Source organism: Strix uralensis, chromosome 11 (genome assembly GCF_047716275.1).
Source record: "Strix uralensis isolate ZFMK-TIS-50842 chromosome 11, bStrUra1, whole genome shotgun sequence".
Lineage (NCBI taxonomy): Eukaryota > Metazoa > Chordata > Aves > Strigiformes > Strigidae > Strix > Strix uralensis.
The window spans coordinates 5,586,700-5,614,037 of record NC_133982.1 but is presented as its reverse complement, the minus strand read 5'-3'; the positions used below and the strand labels follow the sequence as shown (position 1 = coordinate 5,614,037).

The 27,338-nt window shown below is 39.6% G+C and overlaps 1 protein-coding gene across 1 annotated transcript in view; it reads left to right on the top strand.

The window, feature by feature from the left end:
* TMEM266 (transmembrane protein 266) overlaps window positions 1-27,338 on the top strand; it is a 64,991-nt gene that overhangs the window by 12,774 nt on the left and 24,879 nt on the right. Inside the window, exons 5-9 of the mRNA XM_074880616.1 lie at window positions 3,311-3,465; window positions 9,968-10,041; window positions 19,756-19,812; window positions 21,600-21,738; window positions 23,181-23,296. Coding sequence (XP_074736717.1) covers window positions 3,311-3,465; window positions 9,968-10,041; window positions 19,756-19,812; window positions 21,600-21,738; window positions 23,181-23,296 — 541 coding nt within the window. The remainder of the gene's footprint in view (window positions 1-3,310; window positions 3,466-9,967; window positions 10,042-19,755; window positions 19,813-21,599; window positions 21,739-23,180; window positions 23,297-27,338) is intronic.

Below are 27,338 nucleotides of genomic sequence, written 5' to 3'. Positions count from 1 at the left end.
TTCTGATCATAGCCATCTTGTGAGATGCAAACACTTGCTGTTTAGCAAAAAAAAAAAAAAAAAAAAAGACAGGGTAAGGTATAATGCGGATTTTGGGGTATTTGTTTACAAGACCAGAAAATAGAAACAGTGACAGCTGTTAACAGCTTGAACAAATTGTTTGTAGTGGTTCCTTACCAAATAAATATGTTAAACCTTTCCCAGTTTTGCCTTATGTTCTTTTTTTCCAAGCTGTTTATTAATAAAGCTAGCAGTGATGATGACAGATTGGTTTTCCACAAAGCCATGTGTGAAAGTATCTTTAAAAAGAATTACCCCTGGTATAGTTGCACTAAATATATTTTAATGTCTCATGACAAAATTTTACAGCCCTATATAACCATCAACCAAGAAGTTCCCATGCTAGTACGTTGATTTACTTCATCCAGGGATCGTAAGAAAGGTATATAGTATTCCTGTTATAGAGATGGCGTAACTGAGATACCTAATGAACCTGTTTGAAGTCACACAGTAAAGTTGTCTAATGTCATACTTTACTGGTATCCATATAGGGCATGGCATCCACAGACAACACAGTCAGGACACCAAAAGTACTGAATGAAATAGGGCACTTTTTCTTATCGTTCCTTTTATTACTTATGTCCATCCTTTACAAGATGTGAGAATTAAAAAAAAACCCCAAACCAACCAGAAACCATAAAACAACATCTCACAGCAAAATCAGGACTCTACTATACAGGAGTGTAGAAGTAGCAGGGAATGAGCTAGCTAAGCAGCATCCAGGAATGAAACCATTCGGTGTTCCTTTTAGAGCACAACGTGGTTGTTAATGTCAGTGGGTTCAGAGGACTTGGAGGAGGTCTGGAAAGAGGTCTGCTAGGCAACGATGTGAAGATGCTAATAACTGTCCATTCACAGGACAAGGGTTGAAGAAATGCGCTTTGGTGTAATAAATTAAGATATGAAACTGGAGGTGGTTTTTCAGTGCTTAAATTGCAAACACTTCTGTGTTTCTGCAATCAGTTTATATATTTTTGATACATAGGTGTAAACATGCAGATGATCTGCACTTGACCTCTTATGTTGATTGCTTTTCCAATCTTAAACTGATAGTTTCATTCAGAAGCTTTTTGGAATCAGTGGAGTATTAGCGCTGCACAGACAGAGTAACTCCACATTCTTTAGCATTCTCTAAGTAATTATTAGCTTGAATAATGATTATCGTGGTTATATGTAATGTGTGCTGAGTATCACAGTTGATTTATTCTTACTGGTACATTTGGTATATTTGAAAATCTCCACTACATAGAGCTTCTACAGGCACGTACTTAGGCCCTCTACTGATCATTTTGAGAATAGGAAAGAGGAAAACTGCCCTGCAATGTTAAATGCGGGCAAAACAAGTCCTTTTGGAAAAGGGAAGATAAACGTAGGAAGAGAATAGAACTAAAAACTGTTCTATTTAACAGGGCCATTCCCTAGCGTTATTTTTAGAAAGATTTAAAAACCAAAACCCAAAATAACAGTTGCAGTAAAGACAAGTTATACTGTTTTGAGATGATGTAAAATAAAATCCACTAAAAGATCAAGTTTGCAAAGAGGTCCTGTCCCAATGCCTTTTCTTCCTTATGTTTTAAAAATACCTGTTTAAAATGTAGTGCATTCTGTATTCAGGCTAGAACCGTAACAGAGTTAAACTAAGGGCAAGTTCCTGATAGTAACACTTGTCAAATCTCTGAAGTTTTAAGAGTCAATTGAGGAGGCCTTTTAAGGTCAGGTAATCAGGCAACCTGAGTACAAGTGTTTAGTTGATATGCTTAATTCTGAGAAGCTGCTTGAAAGTGTCAAGTCTTTGAGCACTGCTTATCATCACTTTCTCCCTCATTTTTGAGTGTGGAGATGTCAGGGAATGTTTTGTGATGTTTTTCCAAGTGTTTACTTTTGACATGAGTTATTGAGTCTAGAGCTATTTATTTGGAATTGATCAGTGTCATCATATCTTCTTGTATACCATTGATTTCTGTGTATTGATATTTTGGTTCAGACAGTGCAGTTACTGCACCACACTTCTGTATGCTTGCAGTTCCTTAAACCCTAGTTAATAAATCATGTCAGCTCTTTATTAGCTAATGTGTATGTACAGTGCTTTGAAAATATGAAGTGCCAGGCAAGCATCAGAACTTTCAGAGGTGGGCCAGTGCACGAACATTATGAAACACTATGATGAGAAATGATATGGTACTGTATCAAGTTGAAACTATGGGGGGATTTTAGGAGAAAAGTAGTAGCAGGATGGGCTTTATGCTTCTGAAGTCTATGCTGCTGTTTTTCCTATTACAAATATTTTCAAAAGAAAAAAAATACTTTTTTTAATAACCCACTTGAAAATGTGTATCTGCATTAGCACAATACTAGTGCAACATTTACTGATTCATCAACTTCATTCCAGAGTTCTGGTCCTTGTAGCCTCCTCACAGCTCCCTTCATGGTGCCTAAACCTTCTTTTTCCTCCAAAACAAGGTGATCTCATCTATACTAGGTTTGGGAGCAGTCCCTGGTGAATGCTGTCCCCAAAACTGCTACCCCAAACTCTGGGAAAGTCCTTTTTGGCCTGGTCTACAAACAGATTGGTGGGAGACAAATAGACAAACTAGACAGCCTTGGCCAGTGCCTTGACACTTTGCCAGGCTGTGTATATTTGCTAGTATAGGTATAGCTGTGGAGTCGCTGAGCTTATTCTTCAGTGTTTTCCAGATTCCTATTGCTCTTTTCCATGATGTCATGGACTGATTGTTGCAAACTAAATTTGGCAGATCTTGTCTGATTCGTCTCGTACTAGAACAGGGATAAAGGTTCATGACCATAAAATTCAATGGTAGAGAAATTCTTAAAAAACATCATTAGCTTCTAACCTAATAGCAGAGTCCTGCTATGCCTTGGTACTCACAGATGTGTGAATGCAGCATGTGCATCAAAATAAAAACACATGAAAAATAGTAAGACAGGAAGAAAGCAGAAAAGTATGTATGTAATTAGGGCTGCGTTAGTGCATTGGAAGGCACTTGAACGCTGGTATGCTCCAGAGGGTTGGAGAGACACACAAGACCCCCAGGATGAAGTTTTTTCATGAAGTGTTTTTCTTGGTAAATAAACCAATAAAAGTGAGTTTTGCAAAGTCTTTGTACGTTACTGCTGAGTGTATCCATAACAGCAGAACTTGTAATTTTGAGTTCACTGCTCTTTAGCTCTCTTCCTTTTTCACTTCTTTTCTTTTCTTTTCTTGTTTCTCCTCTTAATTTTATTTCCTTAGATCTAACTGGCTAAAACCGTGCTGTGGGAGACGAGCAGCTGTGTGGCAGGTATTTTTGCTCAGTGCAAGTCTCAACAGTTTCCTGGTAGCCTGTGTAGTATTGGTGGTGATTCTTCTGACTCTGGAACTCCTAATAGATATAAAGCTTCTCCAGTGTGAGTAGGAGGATTTTTTTTTTTTTTTAAATTCTGATGAAATTAAGGCTTAACTTGCTGGGAGGTTTTTGAAGGGGGGAGGATGGTGGGGATTTGTTTTTTCCTACCATTTAAATGGTTACTAGGATAGGTAAGAAATGTGGTTTTGTGGAACCCTGGTATAGTGAAGTCAGTCTCTTCCTTATTTTGCTGACCAGATTCAGTATAGGAAAAATTTTCAAAGGATACAAGCAGAGTGTACATGCAGGGATCTGCACATATTGTCATTAGTACTTGAAGAGGTCTGTCCTTTACAAACACACTCTGTATACACAGAAAAAAGATCATTTGTGCATCATTAATCTCTGATACTTTTCACATGCATGTGGATAGATGGAAGTGATGAACTTGCTAGGGTATTTGGTGCTGTCTCTATTATTACTTCTACTGAGGTGGGTAGAAATTGAAATTATGGTTTTCTATCTTGTAATGCACTGAAATGATGCAGATTTTGATTCTACTTTGCTAACACACTGGGAGTCAAATAATAGCTTAAATGGAGTTTTGCTTTATCTGAATTCACTCTACACAGGTTCCACAATGGAAATTTTAATGCTGTTGTTTTGCTTCCTAATTCTTTTTTTTCCCCTACTGCTCTTTTCCTCCATTCCCCCCTTCTCTTTTTTTTTTTTTTTGCTTTATGATACAAAGCTGACATGAATGCAAATACCTGCTACATCTTTCCCTATGCTAAATGTTGAAGAGCAGCCTCTTAACATCTCCATGCAATCTCAGATATGTTGAAACGACAGTGATGGGGTTCAGACAATCCCAAAAATGCAAGAATACGTAACATGAAAGAGTTAACGGTCTGGTATCTTCTACGGCAACCGGGCAAAGGAACTTTTTATTCTGTTGAAGTCCTTTTATTTTTGTGATTTGTCAATTGATATTAGTGGAGTTAGATTTCACGGTAAAGATTTAGGTATTGCAATTGTATTAAGAATAATTTAGGAGACTTTATTGATAACCGCAGCCATTTTATAAACCCTATAAGATGAATAAATGACTAAGCTGTCTTTCCACACTGTTGTCCACCATTTACACCCCTGTCCATGCTGCACACCCTATTCTGAGTATGGTTGATCCATTATAGTTGTAGTTTTCAGTTGTCTCTGGTGACTTACCAATTCTGGCTGAGGAAGCCTAGAATTTGGACAAGTCTGCTGCTCTCAATAAATGTTGCGAATGCTAATTATGGGTGTCAGTCCTTAAAAATTGAATGAGGAAGAAGCTTTCAACAATATTTATTGAGGTGCCACATCTTCCTGTTTATGTAGAGAATTGTCACTTCCTGTAGAACCAAAGAGTTTAAAAACTGTTTCTGTTGATTTCTTTTAGATTTTTACATTTTGGAGGCTTTCCTCTGGAAGCACCTGCTTTCTTACTGTTTGTTTTCTGAAGAATCTTCTAAAGAAGGCTTTATTTTAGAGATCATTCCTCCTCTGTGTCTAGTACATATGATATTCTTAAAAGCTCTGCAGCTTACAACTAGTGCATGACCTATAGGTGTTTGGTTGAGCCGGGTGATTTCACTGTTCAGAGGCTGCCCCTACCTGTATGGATTGGTTCGGCACCTGAGAAAGGACCCATTCCACTCTGTTGCTACTTTGCATTTTAACTAATGATTTAACACATCAGGCTTCTTGCCTTTGTTAAGTTGAATACCTTCGATTTTGTTTTAAATCAGATAAAGGCTATCTTGGTGGGGCTGATACAAGTATTGCAGTTAAGTCATATGAGGAATGTGTGTCACTTACCTTAAGGTTTTAAAAAGCCATTAGGCCATAATTATGTTTTTCAAAAATGTAATTAGAGTTTTAAATGATTCCTTATTCTATATGAAATCAACCAATGCATTAGGATATGTTATGGCACACTGCTGCCAATTTCATTCATAGTAACAACTGCTAATCCACATTATAAAATGTAATTACTTAGGAAGCCTTCTGGTTTTTTCATTTTTTTTTTAAATGGTGTTTTCTTTGGCTGTGACATTTTGAGAGCATCATTTTCCTCTCATACTTTTAGTGCAGTCTTTGGTTGCACTGTGCACTTCTCCCATACACAAAACTGCCAGTGATGGAGACCACATTTGCAAATGTGTAGGTCACACACATGAAAAGGACAGAGACCTTTTAGGGTATTTCAGCACAAAGCATATTCATACCAGAATTAGAAACCCCAGAAAGCAGGAGACATATAATAGGTCTTTTATTATAGGTCTCTGTCCTATAATCGGCTTTTTTAGTCCTATCTTCAAAGCTCTTCACGTGCATTAACAAAATAATGTCTCAAAACTTTGTGATGTTTTGCAAATGTAGAAATAGATGTATATTAAGTCACTTGCACCTTGTTTCAAAAAAAGAGGGTCGTGGCAGCTTCCAAGCCCCACTCCTCAGAAATATGCCACTTTGTCTTCAGTAGTTTTGAGGGAAAGCAACTCAGGATACCTTAGTACTGCCCTCCTTCCACAATCAGCTGCAGCAGGTGTGCCTGTAAAAGGCATCAGGCCTTCCTGAAGTGAAGCTGAAGACCTCCACTCCTGTCCATTTGGTTGCTGGATCAGGGCCCTGTCTGAGTACACGCATAGCTGTGCAAAGAAAATGCACATTGCAGTACAGCAGTGCCTCTGTAAGAATGGGTTCAGGGCTTGTCCAAACCATGCAGCGAGCATCTGCTGTCTGCTCCTTGCAGAAGCAGTGTAGTTTGTATCTGCCAGGAAATCATCATCAAGAACAACATTCCCCAAAAGCAAGTGCTGGTAGTACGAGCTTCTACCAATGGCCACTCAGGGTTTGTCAGGATGTATTCTTCATCCCTTCCCTCCTGGATATACATTTTGAGGAGATGTAGAATTGAGGGAAAGGGGGAGGAAGTAGGCTGAGGTTGGCTGTGCTCCACATTTTATACCGAACCATCATCTTCATGACTAAAAAGCATCTGGATTTGCATTCCTCAGGGGTCAGTGGTGTTCCTCAGGGGTCGGTGTTGGGACCGGCACTGTTTAACATCTTTGTCGGTGACATGGACAGTGGGATGGAGTGCACCCGCAGCAGGTTTGTCAACAAAGGGATCCGTCCAGAGAGACCTGGACAGGCTGGAGAGGTGGGCCCATGCAAACCTCATGAAGCTCAGCGAGGCCAAGTGCAAGGTCCTGCCCATGGGTCAGGGCAATCCCAAGCACAAATCCAGGCTGGGCCATGAGTGGATTGAGAGCAGCCCCAAGGAGAAGGACTTGGGGGGATTAGTGGATGGAAAACTGACTGTGAGCCAGCAACGTGCACTCACAGCCCAGAAAGCCAACGGTACCCTGGGCTGCATCCAGAGAAGTGTGGTCAGCAGGTACAGGGAGGGGATTCTCCCCCTCTACTCTGCTCTCATGAGACCTGCCCCTGCAGTGCTGGGTCCAGCTCTGGGGCCTCCAGCATCAGAAGGACACGGACCTGCTTGAGCAGATCCAGAGGAGGCCACAAAGATGATCGAGAGGCTGGAGCACCTCCCCTATAAGGACAGGCTGAGAGAGTTGGGCTTGTTCAGCCTGGAGAACAGATGGCTCTGGGGAGACCTTACAGAAGCCTTCCAGTACTTAAAGGTGGCTACAGGAAACGTGGGGAGGGACTTTTTGCAAGGGCATGGAATGGTGGGACAAGGGGTAATGGTTTTAAACTGAGAGAGGGTAGATTTAGATTAGATATAAAGAAGAAATGCTTCACTGTGAGGGTGGTGAGACACTGGCACAGGTTGCCCAGAGGAGCTGTGGCTGCCCCCTCCCTGGAAGAGTTCAAGGCCAGGTTGGACGGGGCTGTGAGCAACCTGGGCTAGTGGAAGGTGTCCCTGCCCATGGCAGGGGGACTGGAACTAGATGATCTTTAAGGCCCCTTCCAACCCAAACCATTCTATGATTCACTTATTCGCCATAGCACCAGACAAGCAAAATGTGAAGTAAAGCAGAACTTTTTGGCTTTTAGCTACAATTTTGGGAAAAAAAGTCTACAAGTACAACAGATGTGAAAGTCTGTTCCAGATGAAAGTAGAAGCTGAATAGCTTAGGTGCTTTGTTTCAAACTGGATCCCAGTGATGTATCCAAATCATCACAGGGCAGGGATGAACACCTCCTGGAGAAGACCCTTCTCCTGTTTTTGTAGCTTTTCACTGCGTTTTTGAAAGGGAGTGTTTCAGAAGAGGCAAAGTCAGATTCAGTGTACGGGCTAGTGATTTAGTCTTTGTCTTAGTGATTTGTCTTGTACAAAAGCTTCTTGCTTGGAAGGCTTTTTCAAATTTAATGTTTTGCTGGCAATTTAATTGCACGCTGGCTGGCAGTGTGTCCAGCACAGTGCTACAGTTAGTGCAGCATCAGAAATTGATTTTCTTTCCAAATTCGTGGTTGCTGTATCTTTTTTGTCCACTAAGGGGCAGCTGGAGCCTTGTATGTCAATCGACAGCTGTTTGAAAAATAGCTTACAAATAGCTTACAAATGGTTTCCATTTCTTGTTCTTTATGCCACTCTATAAAGACAGTGTCTTGGGAAAGTTAAATATATTATATTTTGCCCATTTGTTTCTTTAACTAGTTCTTCTGTTGCACCACAGCAAACCCTCTCTCATCAAGCCCCAGATGAACCTCAGCTCTGAGAGTTCCAGTGGCAGCCCACACAGTTTTCTTTGCATCCTGATTTCCTGATCCCCTTCCCTTTTTGATCAGTTTTAATTTTAAAATAAGATGCTTTATTTAGCACATGCCCTATATGTTCTTGGGACTTAGTTAATTCTGTCACAGTCTCGCATCTCTATGCTCAGTCATCAATTGCCTTAAACTTTGCTGTTACTCAGCAATTCTTTGAAACTGCAAGACCACACAGACTATTTTAATCTGTCTGGGATGGTAGACTCGCAAATACCCTGAAATAAAGAGACTATTTTTTCTCTTCATTCCCTTATTCCAAGCTTGAGAGCATGTGTGTGACCTTCGGAGTAGGTGTTGCTAGCAGTTCAGATACTGGACCCTTTCACCTTTCTGCTTTGTTTTGTCAGCAATGAAGGGAACTTTGATCACAGAATTTCAGTTGAACTTACTTATTAAGTAATCCTCCAGATTTCAAGATACTCATTTAAACCTGTAAAGATAACCCATATCATAGAGCTTCATATGTAGTCTTGCAGCAAACTCATGTGTCTAAATTTATTTCATTTAGCTTATAAGTAAAATAAGTTGAATCAAATGAAAATGTGATTAATGCCAGTGAGTGTCCATGCAAGGCTTTAGTACTCTGTAAAATCATACTTTTAATGAATTCAGATAAGTTTTCCTGAGTATTCCTGCCGGTCAGTTCCTGAAAGGACTTTTGTTCAGTCATTCCACTTTGCAAGTGGAATAACTGCCTCAACAATCTGCATGCATAAAGAGTACCTATACGGGAAGGTAGTGTGTAGAATCCAGAATTTCATAAATTACCATTTTAACTTACCCTTTACAGACTTCTTTTCATGGAGGAGTTTGAAATGCAGTGAACATAAGTGATTTTAATGGTCACTGTCTTTCTGAAATAAAGTGCTTACAAAGGAAATTGTGTGTCTTAACCAATTACTTAAACGGGAATTTGATTTCATTTACTGTAACTTTCTTGTGTGTTCTCATAGCAACTTGCTTAAAGACAAAACTACCCATGACAGCCACGTTTCCTGAAATAGATTGTACAAAAACATTGTTGTACAAATTCAATTGCTGATACTTCACAAACTCCTTAAAATATATTAAGATTTGATCTTATTAACAATTAACAATGACATTGGTTCTTTCTGTTGCTTTTCTCACTATGGTTTTCCTAGAGTCAAACTTGACTCTGAGAGGAATGGGATCCTAAGCCAGTTGTGGCTGTTCATGCCACATCTGGAGAGCTGTACAAAAGTCTACCTACCTAGGTTATTTCTTTAGATGATAGAACTGTTATTTTGAAGCCCAGTTTGAGCACTAGTTTTTAGGTACCTGTTCCAGACAATTACCGATCTTCTGAGCCAAACTGTCAAAGGCTGAATACAAGGAATAACGTGGGGGTAGGAGAGCATTCCGTTTCCTTACAGAATTCTAACTCTGCATTTTTAGGTATACAGGATTTAGTCACACATCTCGTACTAAAGCAGTGCATGGAGTGAGAACATGGAGCAGTGACAGAGCATCAAAGACCTAAAACGTGTATGTTGTTGCTTACCAGCAGTCTCATCTGTAAAAGCTCCAATGAACAGCTGCTGCGGGTGCTAACATGCTGGCCTGAATTAGGCTGAGCAGCTGACAGGGCTGGAGCTCCATGTCCCATTACATCCCATCCTCTTTCTGGTACTTCCATTACAAAATGTAAGAAAGAAAGCTTTACCCATATGTAAGTTGTAGCAGTACTAATTGTATTAAATGTAAGTTGCATTCTGCTACTATAATGATGCTTCATTGTATTGTGTTAATTGCAGTTTCAAGTGCTTCACAGTTTGCAGGAGTAATTCACTGGATCAGCCTAGTCATCCTGTCTGTTTTCTTTTCAGAGGTATGTATAATCAAAGTCTTTCACCACATACAGAACTGCAAAGTATTTTTATGCTGTCACTGGTATTAGCAGGAGTTTAACAGTAATTTGACTGTGAATAAATGTACTTAAAAAAAAAGTTAACAGTTGCCACTCCTACTCAGCAAACTAAAAAATCTTCTTTAGATTAGCACTGTTTGTCAGTTGCCTCAAATTGATGAGGAAACATGGAAGATACTGTCTTACAAATTATCATTGGAAAACTACAAAAAGAAATAATAATCTCCAAATCACTACAGGTACAGGACAAGACTAGTTTCATCCATTTGTTCTCACAGAAATCTTATCAGTGTCACTAGGTATAAGGTATAGGAATAAGATATATCCTTCAGGAATAAAGATCCACAGGGGTTTTTGACAAAGAGAACTGTTTTAAGAATGGAGTTCTCTTCTTACAATTTATGTAGGTAGTTTAGATGTTCTAGGCTGCTCCATACAGACGCAGTAAGAGAATGAAACAAATGGTGAATTTCTTTGCAAAAATTTGTATGAATGGAAAAAGCTGTAGCTGTGATAAAACAAATTACCAAATTGAGATAATCTTTTACAGTTTTCAACTTTATTCCAAGAAGTTGTCATTGATATTGAAACATTTAGACTATTCCTGAAATACTCCAAAATATTTTTAAGGCTATGTTTTCAGGTCATAGTGTGTTACTTGTCACAAAGGAACATTTTATGTTTAAGTTGGGAGACAGCTTGGATTTAAATATTTAGAAATATTTTTTCTGGTTCCATAGGAGAAAATACCATCCAAACAGATGTTACAGTCTTCACTCTGTGGTAAATTTAGGTAAAGGTTACAAAAAAAAAGTTAAAAACCAAGGAGCTGTGATATCTGCAAATGATTTGATAGATCACTTGTGTTGAATTCGTACTTGTGTATTATACCACTGCTTATTTCCATGGTTCTATTAATGAAACACATTTCTTTACATATATCGCTTTGTATTTCTGCCCATAACAGGGATTTTCTAGCTGGTGTTGCCAGACTGTCAGGGGTACTTTCTGAAAGGATTCCTTGATAACAGGCAGGGATCTCAAGACTGCTTTGTATCCTACCCTTCTGGTGCTGCAGTTACGCACATAGATAAGATTACTATCCCCATCCTTTGACAGTTATTGTGGGTTGTAGGATACATGTAAACTGACTAAAAAAAAAAAAATCTCTAGACAATTAAAAAATTTTGCAGTCTCTTTCCTTTGTGAGTTGCACATCCTAATTCTCAAAGACTCAGGTTTGCTATATGGAGTCCATTCCCTGTAAAGAAATACTTTCCCCTACCCCAGAACTTTTTTTCCATTGGATATTAGCACCCTGAAGCTCCCTGTAGTCCTGAGCTTCCCAACAGGATCAGTCTGTAACTCTGCTGCTAGCAGCATGGCTGCACATGCACTCTTGCCTGATCTTCATCGCTTTCTGGAGCTTGTTTCACAAGAAACTTCTGTGGGCCTCAATTTCCTTCTGCTGGAGTGTAATCTCAAGTTCTGTTTTCATTCACTTGTACCACCAACCACTCTCCTCAAACCCTGACGCAGTGCCTTGCTCCTGCGTCCCTTCTATAGTTCAGTTCATATGCCGGCAGTTTTTGGTTGGTTGATTGTGGCAGTTCAGACAGATCCTCAAGGCCAGTATTTGTCTGTCTCAAGGAAGAAATTAGTTGTTTCAGTTCTACTGAGACAGAGTACCCGCAGAAGTGGATGAACTGGTTCAGGAGTGTTTTGCAGGAAAATAATAACAGAAATACTTCACAGAGCCAAAACTGGTTGCCTGACTCACCATCCTCATTTTGGATCATTGGCTTTTCTTGTCTCTCTCTAGTAGGCATTTGGAACTACTTCCTTTGTCTGTTCTCATTTTTTGTAAACTTCTTATCATTCACTTTATTATCTGTTTCGGTCTTCCAAAGTATTATCTTCCTTCACCTATTTGATTATGGTTTGAATTTGCACCAAACTAAAATGAGACCACAAGGCAGCCATGTAAAGTGCACAGAGAAGGGTAGATTTTTGGATATTGGTTCATCTGGCAGTTCAGAGTCCTTGACTGGGTTAAAGCAACAGAGGTGGCTCCACAAAGCAACTGGATGTGCTTCAAAAGCCGCAGATCTGGAAGAGAATGAAGAGTGTACCTTTCCTACTGGGTTTGCTGGGGTTGGCCTTGTACCAGGTTGGTTTAATGAGCAACAGCACATCTGTTTGCGTTGAAATGCGTCTCATCAGAGGAAAAACAGAGGGTTTAATTTTTTTTTCTCGTCCAAATCAAAAACTTTGATTTTTTTTTTTTCAAGAGGTTACAAAACATTGCAAAAATTGCAGATCACATTATTTTTTATTTCATCCATCTTCATTTTATTTACTCTTTTGGTGCCTTTAGGACATTTTTTGCCCTCTGATTCCCAATACCATGAGTCAGCTGTCTTTGATTGGAATTATTTGTTGAGAAGATCATGTGTTATAGTGAGTTTTTGCAGTCTGTGACTATTCGTGCCAGGATGATTTTCCAGAGATGTGAGCAGGTTTAATTAGTTTGCTTGGATATAACAGGCAACTGCTGAGGATTGATTAGTCCTTCAGTCAGTGCCTTTTTTCTCAAAGTCAGGGTTTCTGGTGTTCAGAAAGGGTTGCTACCGTGGCAAGTACCATGTTCTAAGTTTGGATTTACTGTTTATTCTGTAGTTTGGTTCCCATTTGTTGTAAGTGTGAATATACAATTCTTCAGAGAGGCCTCAACTCAGACTTAGAGAACAAATAATACAAAGTTGTAAAATACTTGTTAAAAACCAGAAGACTTTCTGCACAAAATCTGAATGCTTTGGAAAAATATGACTGATTAAAAGCTGGTGCTATAAAGGCATTGCAAGTAATTACAGTCCCCTCATGTTGGAGTTAAACAGGCACTGGCTTTCTGCTTGGTTAAAATGAAAGGGACGAACATGCCAGCAGCTGGCAAATGCCAGCAGAACAGCTGCCAACAAAATTAAGTAGCTACTTTCACAGCATCTTCCTGCTCTCTCTACACTTGTGTTATAGCCACAAGCCTTAAAGGAATTTATTGCACTCTGTTAATTTCATATTTTCTGTCACTGTCTGTGACTTCCCAACATTGAAATATCCTTATTCAAGCGAAGTGCACATCAGCTCTTTTTGCTTTTTTCCAAGTATTTGAACAGGATTTACTAGTGGTGTTGATTGTGTATGTTTGTCTCTGTTTACATACATCACTATGATTTGTCTGTGCACCAAATGTTACCCAGATGTTAAGACAGAAGAGAAGAGAAAGACACTGGGGGGGAAACCCCAGTACCAACAGCAAGGCAAGGCCGGGGTTACACCCTATCAAGAGGGCAAATTCAGCCTTGGTAATAGTTGGCTGAGAAAAGGAAGATGGGGCATGTCACAGTGTTTTGGTAAGTGGATTGGAGTCTGCTTGTGTTTTAATAGTCTTCTCACATTGCCACAAATATTTGATTCTGTAGCTGTTCTTCAGTTCTGCTTTTCCACTAAGATTGATGAGACTGTGTGCAAGAATCGAGTTTTGATATTAGTTGTTTGCATTGCTCTGTATGTGCTTCAGTCAGCCAAGCACTCAGGCATTCTGCTAGCTTTCAGCACTTGAGTGTTTCCCTGGGAGTAACCAAGTCTTCTGATGTGCTTAGAGTTAGGCAATCACAGAATTGTGACTTTTTTCCTGCATCTGTGTCCAAGAAATGAGTTCTCAAATTGAGGAGAGTAAGTCTGGGGTCCTAGCTGATAAAGAATTTGTTTCATTAGCTGTGGCTCACAAGTGCATTTTCACTTCTAGGAGGGAAAAAAAACCCAAGACTTTTCTCATCCTTTATGTTAAAAGGAAGTGTTTGTAGTAGTCTGACACTTTACTCTTTGTTAATAGCAATCCTTGGAAGGAATAAAACATCCTAAGGGAGACCCTACTATTAGGGTTCTGTTAAAAACGAAAAACATCCCAAATGACAGAACTAAGAGAAAATAATGTTTTTCCCATATAGATTTTTCATAACAAATTCATAACTTTATATTAGAAATTAGTTGTGTTACTTTTTTCGTGAGCTTCAAACAGCTGAGCAGAAAGATAATAGTCTTCTAGTAATTCTATAATTCTTCCATAAGCTGCGGCTTTTTTTCTGGATGTTTACTTTCATTCCATGTCCACGCAACTTTTCTCATGGTGCACAAATGCACTGCATTGCTGGCTGTGAATGTTTTAATTTTTAAGGAAGTTGATTAGGGAGAATCTAGGAACAAAGATATGGATTTTATATACTAGTATAGTTCATAAAGGTAAATTCAAGCTTCCTTCTTTGCCAGTGTGTAAAAAAGTAAATATTTAATATACTGTGAAATTTCTTTTCTAACCACTTTTCTTGCTTCACAAAAAGGTAGTTACTGGGAAAATGGTCTTGTAGAGATCTAGGAATTAAGCTAGACACCTTCCTGAAATGCCAGTCTGCCCATTTCGTTTCCAAGAATATACCTGACTTATACGGTGTGCTCTATCAGTGCTTCATCTGTGCTTCCATCTCTTGATAGTGACAGTCCAGCACTTTCTACACAGTGCATTTCAAAGATAAGAATTAGCACTGGTGTAATGATGCCCAGAGGGAACTTCTGATGCAGGGTTGCTGAAGACCAATTTTCTATCCAATCTGCATTTACCTTATGGTAGTATGCTGCATCTCTAGTAAGCCATTTCTATTCCTGAAAAGCCCTTTCAAATCTATTCAGAGTTGTCAGTTTAAAATTCATTATTTTTCTCTGTATTCTAAGAAAAAATATTATGGGAGAACTTAAGAACAAGTAGAACTGCAGTGTTTATGCAAAGGTGCATTTGAATGCTATATGATATCATAATAGTATTAGTGGTAGTCAGTGAAAAATAATATACTGTGTTTGTCTATTAGTGTCACCAAGCTTTTGCAGTGAATTATTTCTATGTGACTACATGTGCTGATAGAGTCACAGCAAGTTACAGGGTACAGTACGTGGGGAGTGTTTTGTACTGAGTAATATGTGAGATGAGGTCAGTAGTTACATGTTTCCTTTCGCAGCCTTGATTGAAGAGAAACCACATGAGGAGGATGCCTGTGCACTGGAAACAGAAGGACATCTCAGTTTAAAGATGCTAACATGTTCCTCCACGCTCCAGTGGCCTGGAGATAGCATGCACTAGAACAGCTAATTGCAGTATCTCAGGACAAGCACACCAGAAGATGGCAAAAGAAGAGTCTTTTACATAGTGAATGAGCTATGACCTCTGTGAAGTGACCCAAACCAGAGAGATTATAAATTACAGATTTTGGGTACAAGGTGTTCTTTCTGGGAAAGATTTCAGTAAATATTTGGTCTTAGGAGTTATATCCAAAAGACAGAAGCTTAATCTTCAGAGATTCTGTATAAGCCAGAGGTAAAGACCCTCTGTAACAAATAGATTAGTTTTTTGGCAGTGGAAGGAAGGAAGGAAGGGCTCTTCTAAAGACACCCTTTCCACCCCACTCCATCCTGTCTCTCTCTTGCACAATCGCTACCCTATTTGAAATGCAGAGTTGCTCTACTGTGCTGTCAGCTAAACCTGGTGGGCCAGCTTCACCTCCTGTGCAGCCTCCTTTTGATTTCTTTACACTACGGATGAATTTGGCACAGTGAGTCACTGAGTAGTAAATTGTATGTTAACTGTGCAAGCAAAAAAGTATTTAAAATTACCTAATGTACATTGCAGTCAGCTGACAAATGTAGCTAGCTCATGCAGATTGTGGGAATTCATACGGCTGGCTCAGCAAAGGACTTGGCCAGGTTTCCCTACAAAATTAGAGAAAACCCACAGCATCACACAATTCTTCATAAACTTCACTGCAGATGGTTAATGTGCAAACAACTGTGTGTCACCAAGGGACACTGTCAACTTTGAAATTACATTTCTGTAATTCTGAAAAATGGTTTAAAAGTTTACTTTTACCTGGGTTTACTCCAACTTAAAGAATTTAACAGAAGTGTTCAGTTATTTACCTTTTATTGGTCCACTGGACAGACTTTTATCTAATAATTTAGCTTTTCTCAGAAAACAAAAATTGTATTTCTGATATAACTAAAAAAATATATATGTTAGGGACTTTCTATTTAAAATATTTCCAGTCAAGAAATGTTAAGCATTCCTTTTCAAGTACAAAAAACCCAAGCTGGCAGTGGCCTTTAACAGAAAAGCACTCACACTGGTATTTATTGTTTGCTTTCAAATATGTGTGTCCAAAAATGCAGAATGCCTGTAGTGTAATGCAAAACTATGTGTGTGCATTTGCTACAGTGCTGAAAAATGCCTGCACATCAGTAGGAAACAGAAGCGCTGCTCCATTTTTTCCCTATTTCTTGTAGATACTTGCGTATACAAATGGTAGAGTTGTGACTAACATTTATGTTTTGTCTGTGATGAATGTTACAGTTGCAATTCTCTTTTAATTCGTATGCATTTTTCAGTTTGGTCCATATACAGTGCGTAGGAAGTTTCCTGGATTATTAATTTCTGTCTCTGTTTTTTTCAGATGCTTCTACAGGTTCTCATTTTTTAAGTTCTGTACAGAGAAAGTGCACAATCAAATGCAATATGTATTTGTTTGAAAGATATTTTGGATTGTTTAGGAAAAATACTAAAATGTTATTTATAAGTAACACCAATGCTTTCATTTCAGTCAAAGTATTTATTACATTGAGGGAGATTTGCCCAGTGAAGTCCAAATTTGCTTGGTTCAGACTCCTCTGAGTAAGAGTTATGGCAGCAGCAGGGGATGTGATCTCGTGCTTTGTACAGAGGGAGAGCAGAGAAAGCTAAACCTCGTTTGGAGTTGCCACTAGTGAAGACTGGCCAGTGGGAGTAAGTGTATGGCACTTGAGTCTCCAGATGCACGCAGGCTGTGACTCACTCATGGTACTTCCTTGGGGTGCCCAGTTTCCCCAGGGCACCAAGGAAAAGCTGCCTTGCATGGCTTTTGTCACTTCAGTGATGATGTGAGGTTTTTTGCTAAGAGTGACAATGCTGGTGCATAGCTTTAAGACCTTCCATACAGACCAAATGTTTTTAAAGCTTAACCCTCAGTCGTGACCAGTTTGTTCTGAAGAGTGCCTCTCTCAGCTGGGGAGCTGGGTTCATGCTGCCCTCACACTCACTCTTCGTACAGTGTGTCTGCCCTAGTTGAGAGCAAAGATGCTAATCACCAAGGCATTTTTTTCTGAGAAGGAGACCTATCTTCTAAAGGTAGCACCAACCATTACTGAATTAAATGTCTGCCGAGTAGACTTCCAGTCATTGATGACTTGTGCTGATTCACCTCAGCAGACTGAAAATGAAAACATTTGTGCTAGCTTCCAGCCCTTGGAATTGCTCAGACCCATTAATATGACAGTAGCACTGTCTGATTTAAACACTGCAGTGAGGAATTAAAAGGGCAGAAAGGAAAATCCTTTTTTATGTTCCCTCAACAGCCCCATGTTAAATCATATTTAGGGTTGTGAGACAGTGTTTCTATTCTCTTTGTGAAGATATGCCTTATTATTTCAGTGAAAATACCTTTGTGCTCATCTGTCCAAAGGAAGAAAGGTTTTCACCACCAGTTACTGTAAAGGTGTTAAGTGTTCAGCCATCCTTTAGTTAGTTGCTCATCGACCTAGCACTTCATAAATGCTGCCTAAGCATAGAAGAAAATGAGGCAGATTTCTCCATGCTGTCACCAGGCTTGCTGTAGGAAGGGTGGCATCCCAAGCTTTAAAAAAGGTGCTGCTTTTCCTCATGTGTTTACTGATGGCTGCCTGCTGTGGAACTTGCTGTGGTGGACCCCAGATTAACTAATATGGCTGAATTTACAGGCTCATAAGTAACTGGTACTTAAGCATTTTGTGCAGCTTCTCAATGGGGAGCAAAGGAGGTGCTTACAGATGAGCTGGGATGCTTTTCTCTGAAAGTATTCTGCTCAGAGCCTGCGTTGAGGCTGCAGGGAGTACACGGCAGCATGTGTACTTACAGCTTGTGCTTACATCACGTCATGCTGGTGAATCTGTAGTCATTAAAGGATTTGAGGAGCTGCTGTTGTGCATCTCTTCCTCCACATATAAACCATGAACATACAGGTTAATAAGGAAATTGCTGTGAGCCTTATTCCTAGGCTGCATTTGTAAAATGCTTTGGAAGTCAAATGTTCTTTTTAGGAGTACAGACCAGCAGCATTAACAATTCTTGGTGTCTACATAGAGTCTCATAATTTTTTGTAGAGGAAAGAGCGTGCTGCATTTTCTCTTACGGCTAGCGGCTCCCTTTCTCAGCCAGACGTGGCCAGTGTTTCCCATACGCCATTTCTGAGTAAGCGTTGGCTGGTTCACTTTCCTGCTCACTGGTGGCATGAGGCTGGTGTCTGAAAGCACCGTATCTCCCACAGCAATGTCTACCTCTGCAAAACAGGATTAAGTGCCAAGATAGAGCTCAGCGCAGTCATCCTGGGCCAAGTGAGGCAATTGGGCTCATGGGGTTTGGCAAAACCACGCATAGGAACAGTACTGAAAAATCCAGTGTTGTTCTGCAGCTAGTTAGTGCTGGTATGTTTGGCATAAATTCAGAGTTGGTTGGGGTTTAATATATTTGTATTTGTAATGAAGAGGAACTACATATTTTCATCACAGTAATTTACTTTTTTTCTGCACAGTTCTTGGCATGGTCACCCCTCACAAATAGGCCTGCTGAGCTCTCTGTCATTAGTACCGTTCTTTAGTGTAGAAAGTACCATTCTGATCTTCTTTGCGAGGCACACAGCCGCAGTTAGGCTCTTCATGTCTGTAGTGTCTGTCAAAATCTGACTTTGATGTTGCTATTGGCAGAAAACATCCCTACCAGTTACGCTTTTATGTGAATTCAATTCCAGTCATTAGTTGGCTGATTGATTTCTTTTTTTTAAGGTTTTTTTTATTGCGTCTTCTGAAAGCTGGGTTAAAAATTAGGAAAGATGCCATTGGATTTTTTTTAATGGGAATTCACCATTGGTTCATTCTGTGTTCTTTCTTTATTCCTCTTTTCTAGCCACTGGTGCTACTTATAGCTGTTTTGCTCCATAGAGGAGGATCACAGAGATATTTTTCTCCCTTATCCTATGACTTCTGGGCCGTGTACTCCAGAGTGGGAGAATTAAGAGCCTCTGCTCTTCAGATTGATGAAATGTCAGTATCTTTAGGCATCAAGAGGGAGCAGTGCCTCTTTTATTTTCTTAGAAAATAGTAAACACTGGCATATCAAAGATGGAAAGAAAAGAGAATCTTCCCCCATTCCAACTGAGGGGGCCCCACAGTGGATCTTATATAGGCTTGGGTCAGGGGAGTGAAGTGGGGAGGGTTGGTAATCTCACAAGTCTAAAAGTGAAATTTTAGGAGGATGGAAACACCGATGAACATTTGAACTGTGAACTTGTTTATGGAAGTTTTACTGAGTCAATACAGTGGTTGGAAAGCAATACCTGCTCTTATAATACAGAAGTGTAGCTATTTCTAGATCCTCATTATTATTCAGAAGAAATGCATAATGCTTAAATAAGACAAAAAATGATCCCCTAAGTAGATAAAGGGCTAAATGTTTATCTAAAATTACAATAACATTCATCATCTTTTTTTCCCCCCAATCTATTTTACTAGACTATTTTGAGGATTGTGGTCCTTGGCATATGGGATTACATTGAAAACAAAATAGAGGTAAGCACTCTTACTCATCGTACTGTTTTCCAGGCAGACACAGTAAGAATATTAACTGCTTTGGGTAGCTTTGTTATAGATCTGATGCAATATACTATCGTTTAACTCAGATAAATATCCACGTTCTTTTCACTGTATGCATGTATACATAGCTGTATGATGCAGTCCCTTTTGTGGTGAGATTCAGAAGAGTGTCATATTTGGAAATATTTTATTAAGGGAGGGCTTGTGGCATTTTTCCTTTGTATCTATCTGTTTTGTTGTTAGAGCTATGCTAGTCTAACTGTTGATACTGCTACCCTGAGATAATGAGCAATATGAGTGAAGATTGCCTTGTGGAGAGTGACTTGTGTAACCCCATTCCCGTAATCAAGTTGAAATTAGAACTGGTTGAAAAATTTTGTGTAGTTTTCTGATAGAAAATACTGGTTTGGCAAACCCCCCAATCTTATTGTGAAATTATTTTTAAATTAAATTGAGTTACAATAAACACTGTAATTTGTACCTCAAATTAAAAATGAGGTAGAATGTGTACTGTTGCAGAGGCAGTTAAGGAAATACATGTGTTATAAATAACACATAATCCCAGTCTGAGCAGAAATCTTGACATCAGGAAAATTAAAAGCTCTTTATTGATGATGTCTGATAAACTAATACTGCACAGGATGCACCAGAAGAAAATCTGGGTTTTCTCAGAGCTCAAGTGAGTCTAGAGGCTTGCACGTTTTTGTAATAAAGTTGTAAATATTTTAACTTGTTTTGCTAAAAAACTGAAGTGAAACTTAAATTATTGATTCAGAGATTCTTATTATTAAAGCTAAATGCAGTGATTTCTGATAATTCATTTTAGTAATTTGGAATGGAGTGATATTGTTCACTGCCCATCAAATGGTGGCAGTAAGAAGTGTTTCTTTTCAGTACACTGAATTGTTATGCTCAATCCTGAATGTATAGTGCTTATAAAATCGATGTCCTGCCTCCTTATTCAAACCATTAATCAATGGTTTTTGGCAGCTGGGAAGGGTCTCAGTAGGGATGAGAATGTGGTATTCTGTTCTATCCTGCTAGGCGAGTGTAAGGCAGACACAACACTGTTGCCAGTTTGCTCTGAAATGTATTTGCTTACGCATTTCTGTCTAATACTTTGCATAGTTGCCTTTTCTGATCTAATCCCAATGCAACCAATGTCATACAAATCATTCTGAATAGTCCCAGTTGTCAAAATCCTTGAAAACCTAGCTGCCCAATAAAGGTGAGAGCAGGGAGTCTTTCTGTCTTGATGCACAGCCGTTCCCACACACGTTGTGTAGTCAGGACGTGGCCAAGAGCCATCAAGTCTCTTTGCTCCATCTTTTTCTACTTGTCTTCTTGATCTCTTCATTTAGACAGTAAGATCTATGGGCAGGGACTGTATCCTTTTTTGGGATGACATTATGCCAAGTAGTAGGTAATAAATACGAGTGATAATAAAACTCTTTAGCTGTAATAGCATTTAGGCTATCACTTCTGCTTGGGGATTCTGGCCAGTATTTCTAAATACCTTTCTCTCTCCCTGCCCTCCCACCACAGTTTATCTCTCCTCACCTCATAAAATGCACTAAGGAATTCTGTTGTGCTACCTAAAAAGCATGCAGCCTTTCTGTGGCTTGGCCACCTCTCCTGTCCCTTTCAAATATGTACCATAATTGCATTTCTTTTGGGCAAAGTGGGAGCACTTCAAGACCCCAAGCAGGAATGGCAAGGTTACAATCTTGAGGAAGGGTTTGAAAAAACTGATTTCTCTCTAGGTGTTTGATGGTGCTGTCATAATCTTGTCCTTGGCACCAATGGTGGCCTCAACAGTGGCTAATGGCCCCAGCAGCCCATGGGATGCTATCAGCCTTATTATCACACTACGAATATGGAGAGTGAAGAGGATCATTGATGGTGAGTGGTGATTCAGTTTGTGACTCCAAGACTTACCTGGCAGGCTGGAAAAAAAGAGAATTTAAAAATACGGAAAGATTGCTTGCCACCATCGTTCTCCTTCCTCTTACATTTTAAAAGCACTGAACAGAGTTGTGACTCCCATAGAGGAGAGTAGGTCTCAAGTTCATGGCTGTATCTCCTGTTCCCTAGGAGCCTTTATAATTGATTGGTTTGTTTTTCTGTTAGGCACCTTCACCTCCCCTATCCTGTAAAGCAAATGCCCTGACCTCCTTCCTGTCTCTTGCCACCAGATGTCGTTCCTGATTCTGCAGAATAATTGCTTCCAATCTGCTTTTCTGATATTTGCTGCACCCTCCCCATTTCCATACAGCTAGCTCTGTCTTGGGGCTTTCTTTTCCAAAATCTTGTCTGTAATACAATTTTTATGTCAGATTCCAGGAGCATTTTCTTACCATAGGGGTTCCATGCTGAAGGTGCTCTCTGCAATGCTGGTGTGCTGTACAGCGTAATAATGAAGCGTGTATCGGTATTGTTTTGCACAGAGCTCTGCGGGGAGGCACTGGGGGGGGGATAAGAAAGCCCTAGCAAGTCAAGGTTGCAAAGAGCAACTTTGCAGACTACCTGGAAGCAAGGGCTTTAGGATAGGCTACTTTGTGTTCAACTGTTGCAGGCATTTCAGGTTACAGGGAAAAGAGATGGTAGAGGGATAAATGAAGGGTCACTTTGCTCATGTGTGAAAGAGTCCAGTTGTTATTTTGGGGAAAGGTCATAGCCCTCTGATTGAAGTGTACAAGAAAAGTTCAGGGTCTTGTGTAGCTTCAGAAAACATCAAGAATTGCAATATGCATTGAACAGCTTTGCTGATCAGTCTGAGTTTGTCATAGTTATGACAGGAGCAAAGTTTCCAGAGGCGTTTGGAAGGCCTATTGAAAACTGGGCTGTAGCTTGAAAAGCAAGAGAAGATAAATGCCTTTTTGTTTTTTAAAATATCCTTCCTAGTCTGCTGTTTCCATTAAGGACTTATTTCTTGCCACAAAGTCTAGGAATTAAATGCTTAGGGCTCTGGAAGAGTTCTTTTCCTAAGGGAGCCGTGCTGTTCAGGTTTTAGAGGGGATGGGCCTAACTCTAACCAGAAAATCCTCCTACCCAGCAATTCAGGAAATCTGTGGTACCCACTGTAAAAGATCTGTATTAGTGCAGCAAAAGCTGGGAAGAGTGTGCAGGATGCGTTTCAGCTCAGCCAGGTAAATGGAGGTCTGACAAGACAAGATCTAGACCCTGCTGATGACATGCATTTCACATGTTAGAAATCCTTCCGCAGGAGAAATACTCCAGTGCTATTTCTATAAGAAATACTCTAGTGCTCTACATGCAAGTGAAAGGGGTAACATTCTTTGGCCTGTAAAGGGTTACTTTAAGTGCTTATTTGTGTTTTCCAGCATATGTCCTTCCAGTGAAAGTGGAGATGGAGATGATGATTCAGCAATATGAGAAGGCAAAGGTTATTCAAGATGAGCAGCTGGAAAGACTAACCCAGATCTGCCAAGAACAAGGGGTAAAGTTCAGTTATGTCTTTATTTACGCATAGCTTGTCATGGCAAATGAAATGGTTCATGTACTTTGCTGCAAGCTAAGGTTTGAGAAGTATCACTAGGACTCCTGTTGTAAGGTGACGGGTCTCAGTGTTAAGGAAGTGTTAGCTGCAGCCAGGATGTTGTCAGCATGCTGTTTGTCAAACAGCAGTTGTCTCCCTCTGCTGCTGTGCTTGTGTTTTTTAAGGTGAGGAAAACAAATGTGAGGAATAGAAAAAGAATACTTCCAGTAGGTCATTTATTGAATGAGTACAGATAGCTTGACATGATACTAAGAACATGCAAAAGTCATTGCCATTGTTGGAGACTGCAGCTATATTAGGGCCGTATTCCTAGGAAAAGTATATGCAGTTGAAAGCTAATGAATCTCCCTGCTTTAAATGCAGAAGGCAGCTTCCCTGTAGGTCAGTCAGAGACTCTTTTGGCAGACTCAAAATGTTGCAGCAGAAGGTTCTAGTTGCTGGAAACAAGTAAAGATTTAAGACTCTTCCCAGGCCCCCAAATGTTCAGTGATTCAGCCTTGAGGTAAGGGGAGGTGAAGCTTAAAATATCTCAAATTAATATATTTACATGGAAAAGGTGTAAAACCACTGTTTGGGGAATGAGCTATGAGTTTTTGCAGTTTGTCTCATGCAAATGAGTTCTTGAATAACCTCCTTTAAAGTAGGAACCAGGGATGTATGTTGAGGTCCAGGCATTCAGGTGACCATCAAACCACCACAGAATGATCCCCCAAGTGACTCACTCTTGTTTCAGTTGTAAGGGTAACTATGAGGTGTCCAAATAAATCCTGGAGATTTTTAGCTTCAGCTCCCACTCCCCACTTGTGATTAGGTGATTTTCAAATACAAAATGAGGAGACCTGTAAGTCTGAATGGCTCAGTCAGAAAGTTGAAGGGCCTGAGCAGACAGGAGGAGAAGCAACTTGTCCCAGAACAGACCAACTGCCCAAAAGCTGCATAATCTGAAGCAGGGATTTAGCTGCCCATCTTTTACCAAGGAACCTAAAATACTGGTGAAACCATCAGTATTTAGACTTTTTTATGACTTTTTAGACTTAGTTCTAGGTCTCCTGTATCTCAGCCTAGGATTCTGCATTGAAGTCTTGGTAGTGTTAGGCTGCCTTGTCTGTGGGATGAATTTGGAAGACTGTTGACAGTGTGTGTCATTTCATAACACTGTTTTTGAGAGTCTCTCACGTTAACAATAACAAGTTTCAAAACCTTAGGCTTGACTCTTGCCAAAAATTAGTTACTTCCAACTATGTAAGTATCTTCAGTGCTAAAACTGCAGTTCTCTTCATGACAACTTTGCACAATGATATTGATTCATGCTTCTGTCATGGTTGTGAAACAGAGAAATGAAATATACCCCATTTTACAGGGGAGACATTATCATTTGACCAAATGCACTAGGCAAATCTGTGATTTCTTGAGTCCTGTTGCAGTATTTTGTCTGTCAGACCATGCTATTAGGCTAAAGTTCTTGACAGTCATAAAGTTGAAAACGTTCATTTTTAGGAAATATATAGCCAGATAACACTCCCAATCTCAACACAATTTTCAGTGTTACTATTTCATAGTCTTTGAGTAAAGGTGGGCTCATTACCCCAAGTGGGTTCAGGAGCAGCTTTTAATGCTCTCCATTCTGATACATGTACTTCTCATCTGCATGCCTGGCTTGCAAAATGCCTTAACATAGTAGCCCTAATCTGAGTTTTGATGGTTACAGCATAGCTGTATATCACGCACAAAGAAATACTGCATTGGTAGATGAGTAAATCTGTGAAAACGGAGCAGGTTCATTCCTAGCTTTCAAGTGTCATCAGCTATGGAAAAATATGGACTATAGAAAAATGACAGCATACTAATCCCTCTTATTTTAGTGTCCCGACTTCCTGCCAAACAAATGTCTCAGCTGTATAATATGAGGTAAATGTACTAATTTGCTACAGTTAGCAACATAAGACATTGACAGAAGTACTACATCCTTCCTTTGTAAATTATTAGCTTCATAATTCAGTCAAGAACAAGTTGTCAACATTATAATATTCACATTAACATTGTGTACAGTATCTGGTGGGAAAAATGTCTCCTAATGGTATTTAATGTCTAAAATTCTGCCAGGTTTTTGCTTTTTCACTTGATCATCTTTCCTGACCTTTTTAAAGGATTGCTCATTTGTGGAGTTTAAGTGTGCATGTCTGTGTTTGTGAGTGAAGGTTTCCCTGCAGTAGTCTGGCTGTTCTCAAATCTGGAGCACCGCCAGGGAGGGATTCCAGTTTGCCTTGTCTGTGGGGTGCCACCTCTGGCATGGGCAGGTGGGATAGCTGGGAGCAGCCCGTAGGGGTTGACCTGCCTCAGGTAGGTGCTGGGGCACACCAGTGCCAGCCCAGGTAGGAAGAATGGGCAAGCCACCATGGTTACCTACATCCCAGCAGTGGATGTAGATACCGATTCATCCTGAGGCTGCATCTTTGTGACCACACTGATGATTTGCATTTATTTAATAATTATTGACAGGGCTGAAAACATTCCTGTTAGAAAGATTTCCCAGCACTTCTTTTTCTGAGATCCTGTGTTCAGTTTCCTACAGCTTTGCCACTTGTCAGGCAATTGGGATTAAAATTCTCAAGGTCTAGCATTTTCTGCAGACAAAATTAGTTTGAAAGTTTCAGACAAAATATTCGTTATTTCTGAAGAGGAACTGGAAAAAAGAAATAGCCTGCTTTGTTCAGGATTTAAAAAAAAGTAATTGGTGGCCAGTTCTCTGAGAAGTCCAATGCCTTCCTGTTTTGATGCTGGTACTTAACACTTGACAGGCAAAAATGGAGTTCTTGCTTTAAAAAAATAAAAGCAGGAAAGATGCAACCTCCCTTCATCTTACTTTATGAATTCTATTTCTTTTGTCAGTTGTATATTTTTTTGGCCAGTGATAGAGTATCTAGGTACTATAAAGTACATTTCCATTCCTGAATGACATTGGAGATGTACTTTTGCAAACATAAAAACTCTTTCCAGATGTTGATTTTTGGCTAGCCATACATCTGAAAACCAGAATATATTTTATAAATTATAGTTGCATGGACCACCACTTTGTTCTCTGTAGTATCCCACTGAAACTGTTTGAATAGTTTGCTGTTTTATTTATTCTCCCTTGGCCAAGAAGGAAGTCATTAAAAGGGAATGGAGCATGAGGGCAGTCGAGGCAGAAAATACTGAAAGGGCTGAGATGGCTGTACAGGACTTCACAAAACCTGAGAAACATTAACAATCACAGTAATGGGGGTTTCTAAAAGTGGGTAAAGGTAAAAGGTAAAAACGTCTCACTGCAATTACTGTCAAAAATATGAACAAGACTATATTGCTGATGGTATTGTTTTATCAGAAGAAGTTAAGTTGCAAAACAAAGTTCCAAAGTTCTATTAACAATGCAAATTCCAGTCAAGGAAGATTGCTTTTTTTCCTCTGGAGTCACCTGAATCACAATTTCCTTTTCTGATAATAGATCTACTTACATGATCTTTTCTGCTTAACTTTTTCATAGGAGTCATTCAGCTGAGTACAGTCCAGCCATGACTGTGTATTCAGCCTTATCACAAGAGCTCCTTTTCTGTCAGCTCCTATAGAATTGGGTTTTTCATCATTCTCAAAGCTGCAACAACTATGGAAGCTATAATTTCTTTTTTATCTTGGGATATAATTTGTACAACAGCTGCTGGTTTAATGACAGGGCTATTTAGCTGGTAAAATTACCTCTCGGAGAAATAACTTATGTTATCCTTTTGCAATAATTTTAATTTATTTCTAACTACCAGTCATTTTCTTGGTGAATGGAAGGCAGCCAAGGTCATCCCATGTTTCATTCTGCCTGTAAATCATTAGTTTGCAACTGTCTCCTGATCTTTATTGTTACCAACAATGGCTAAACTAATGGAAATAAACATTGGATTGTATCCCAGTGGCAGATGAGTTTTAGGGCAGGGCATTCTGTACAGACAGCACT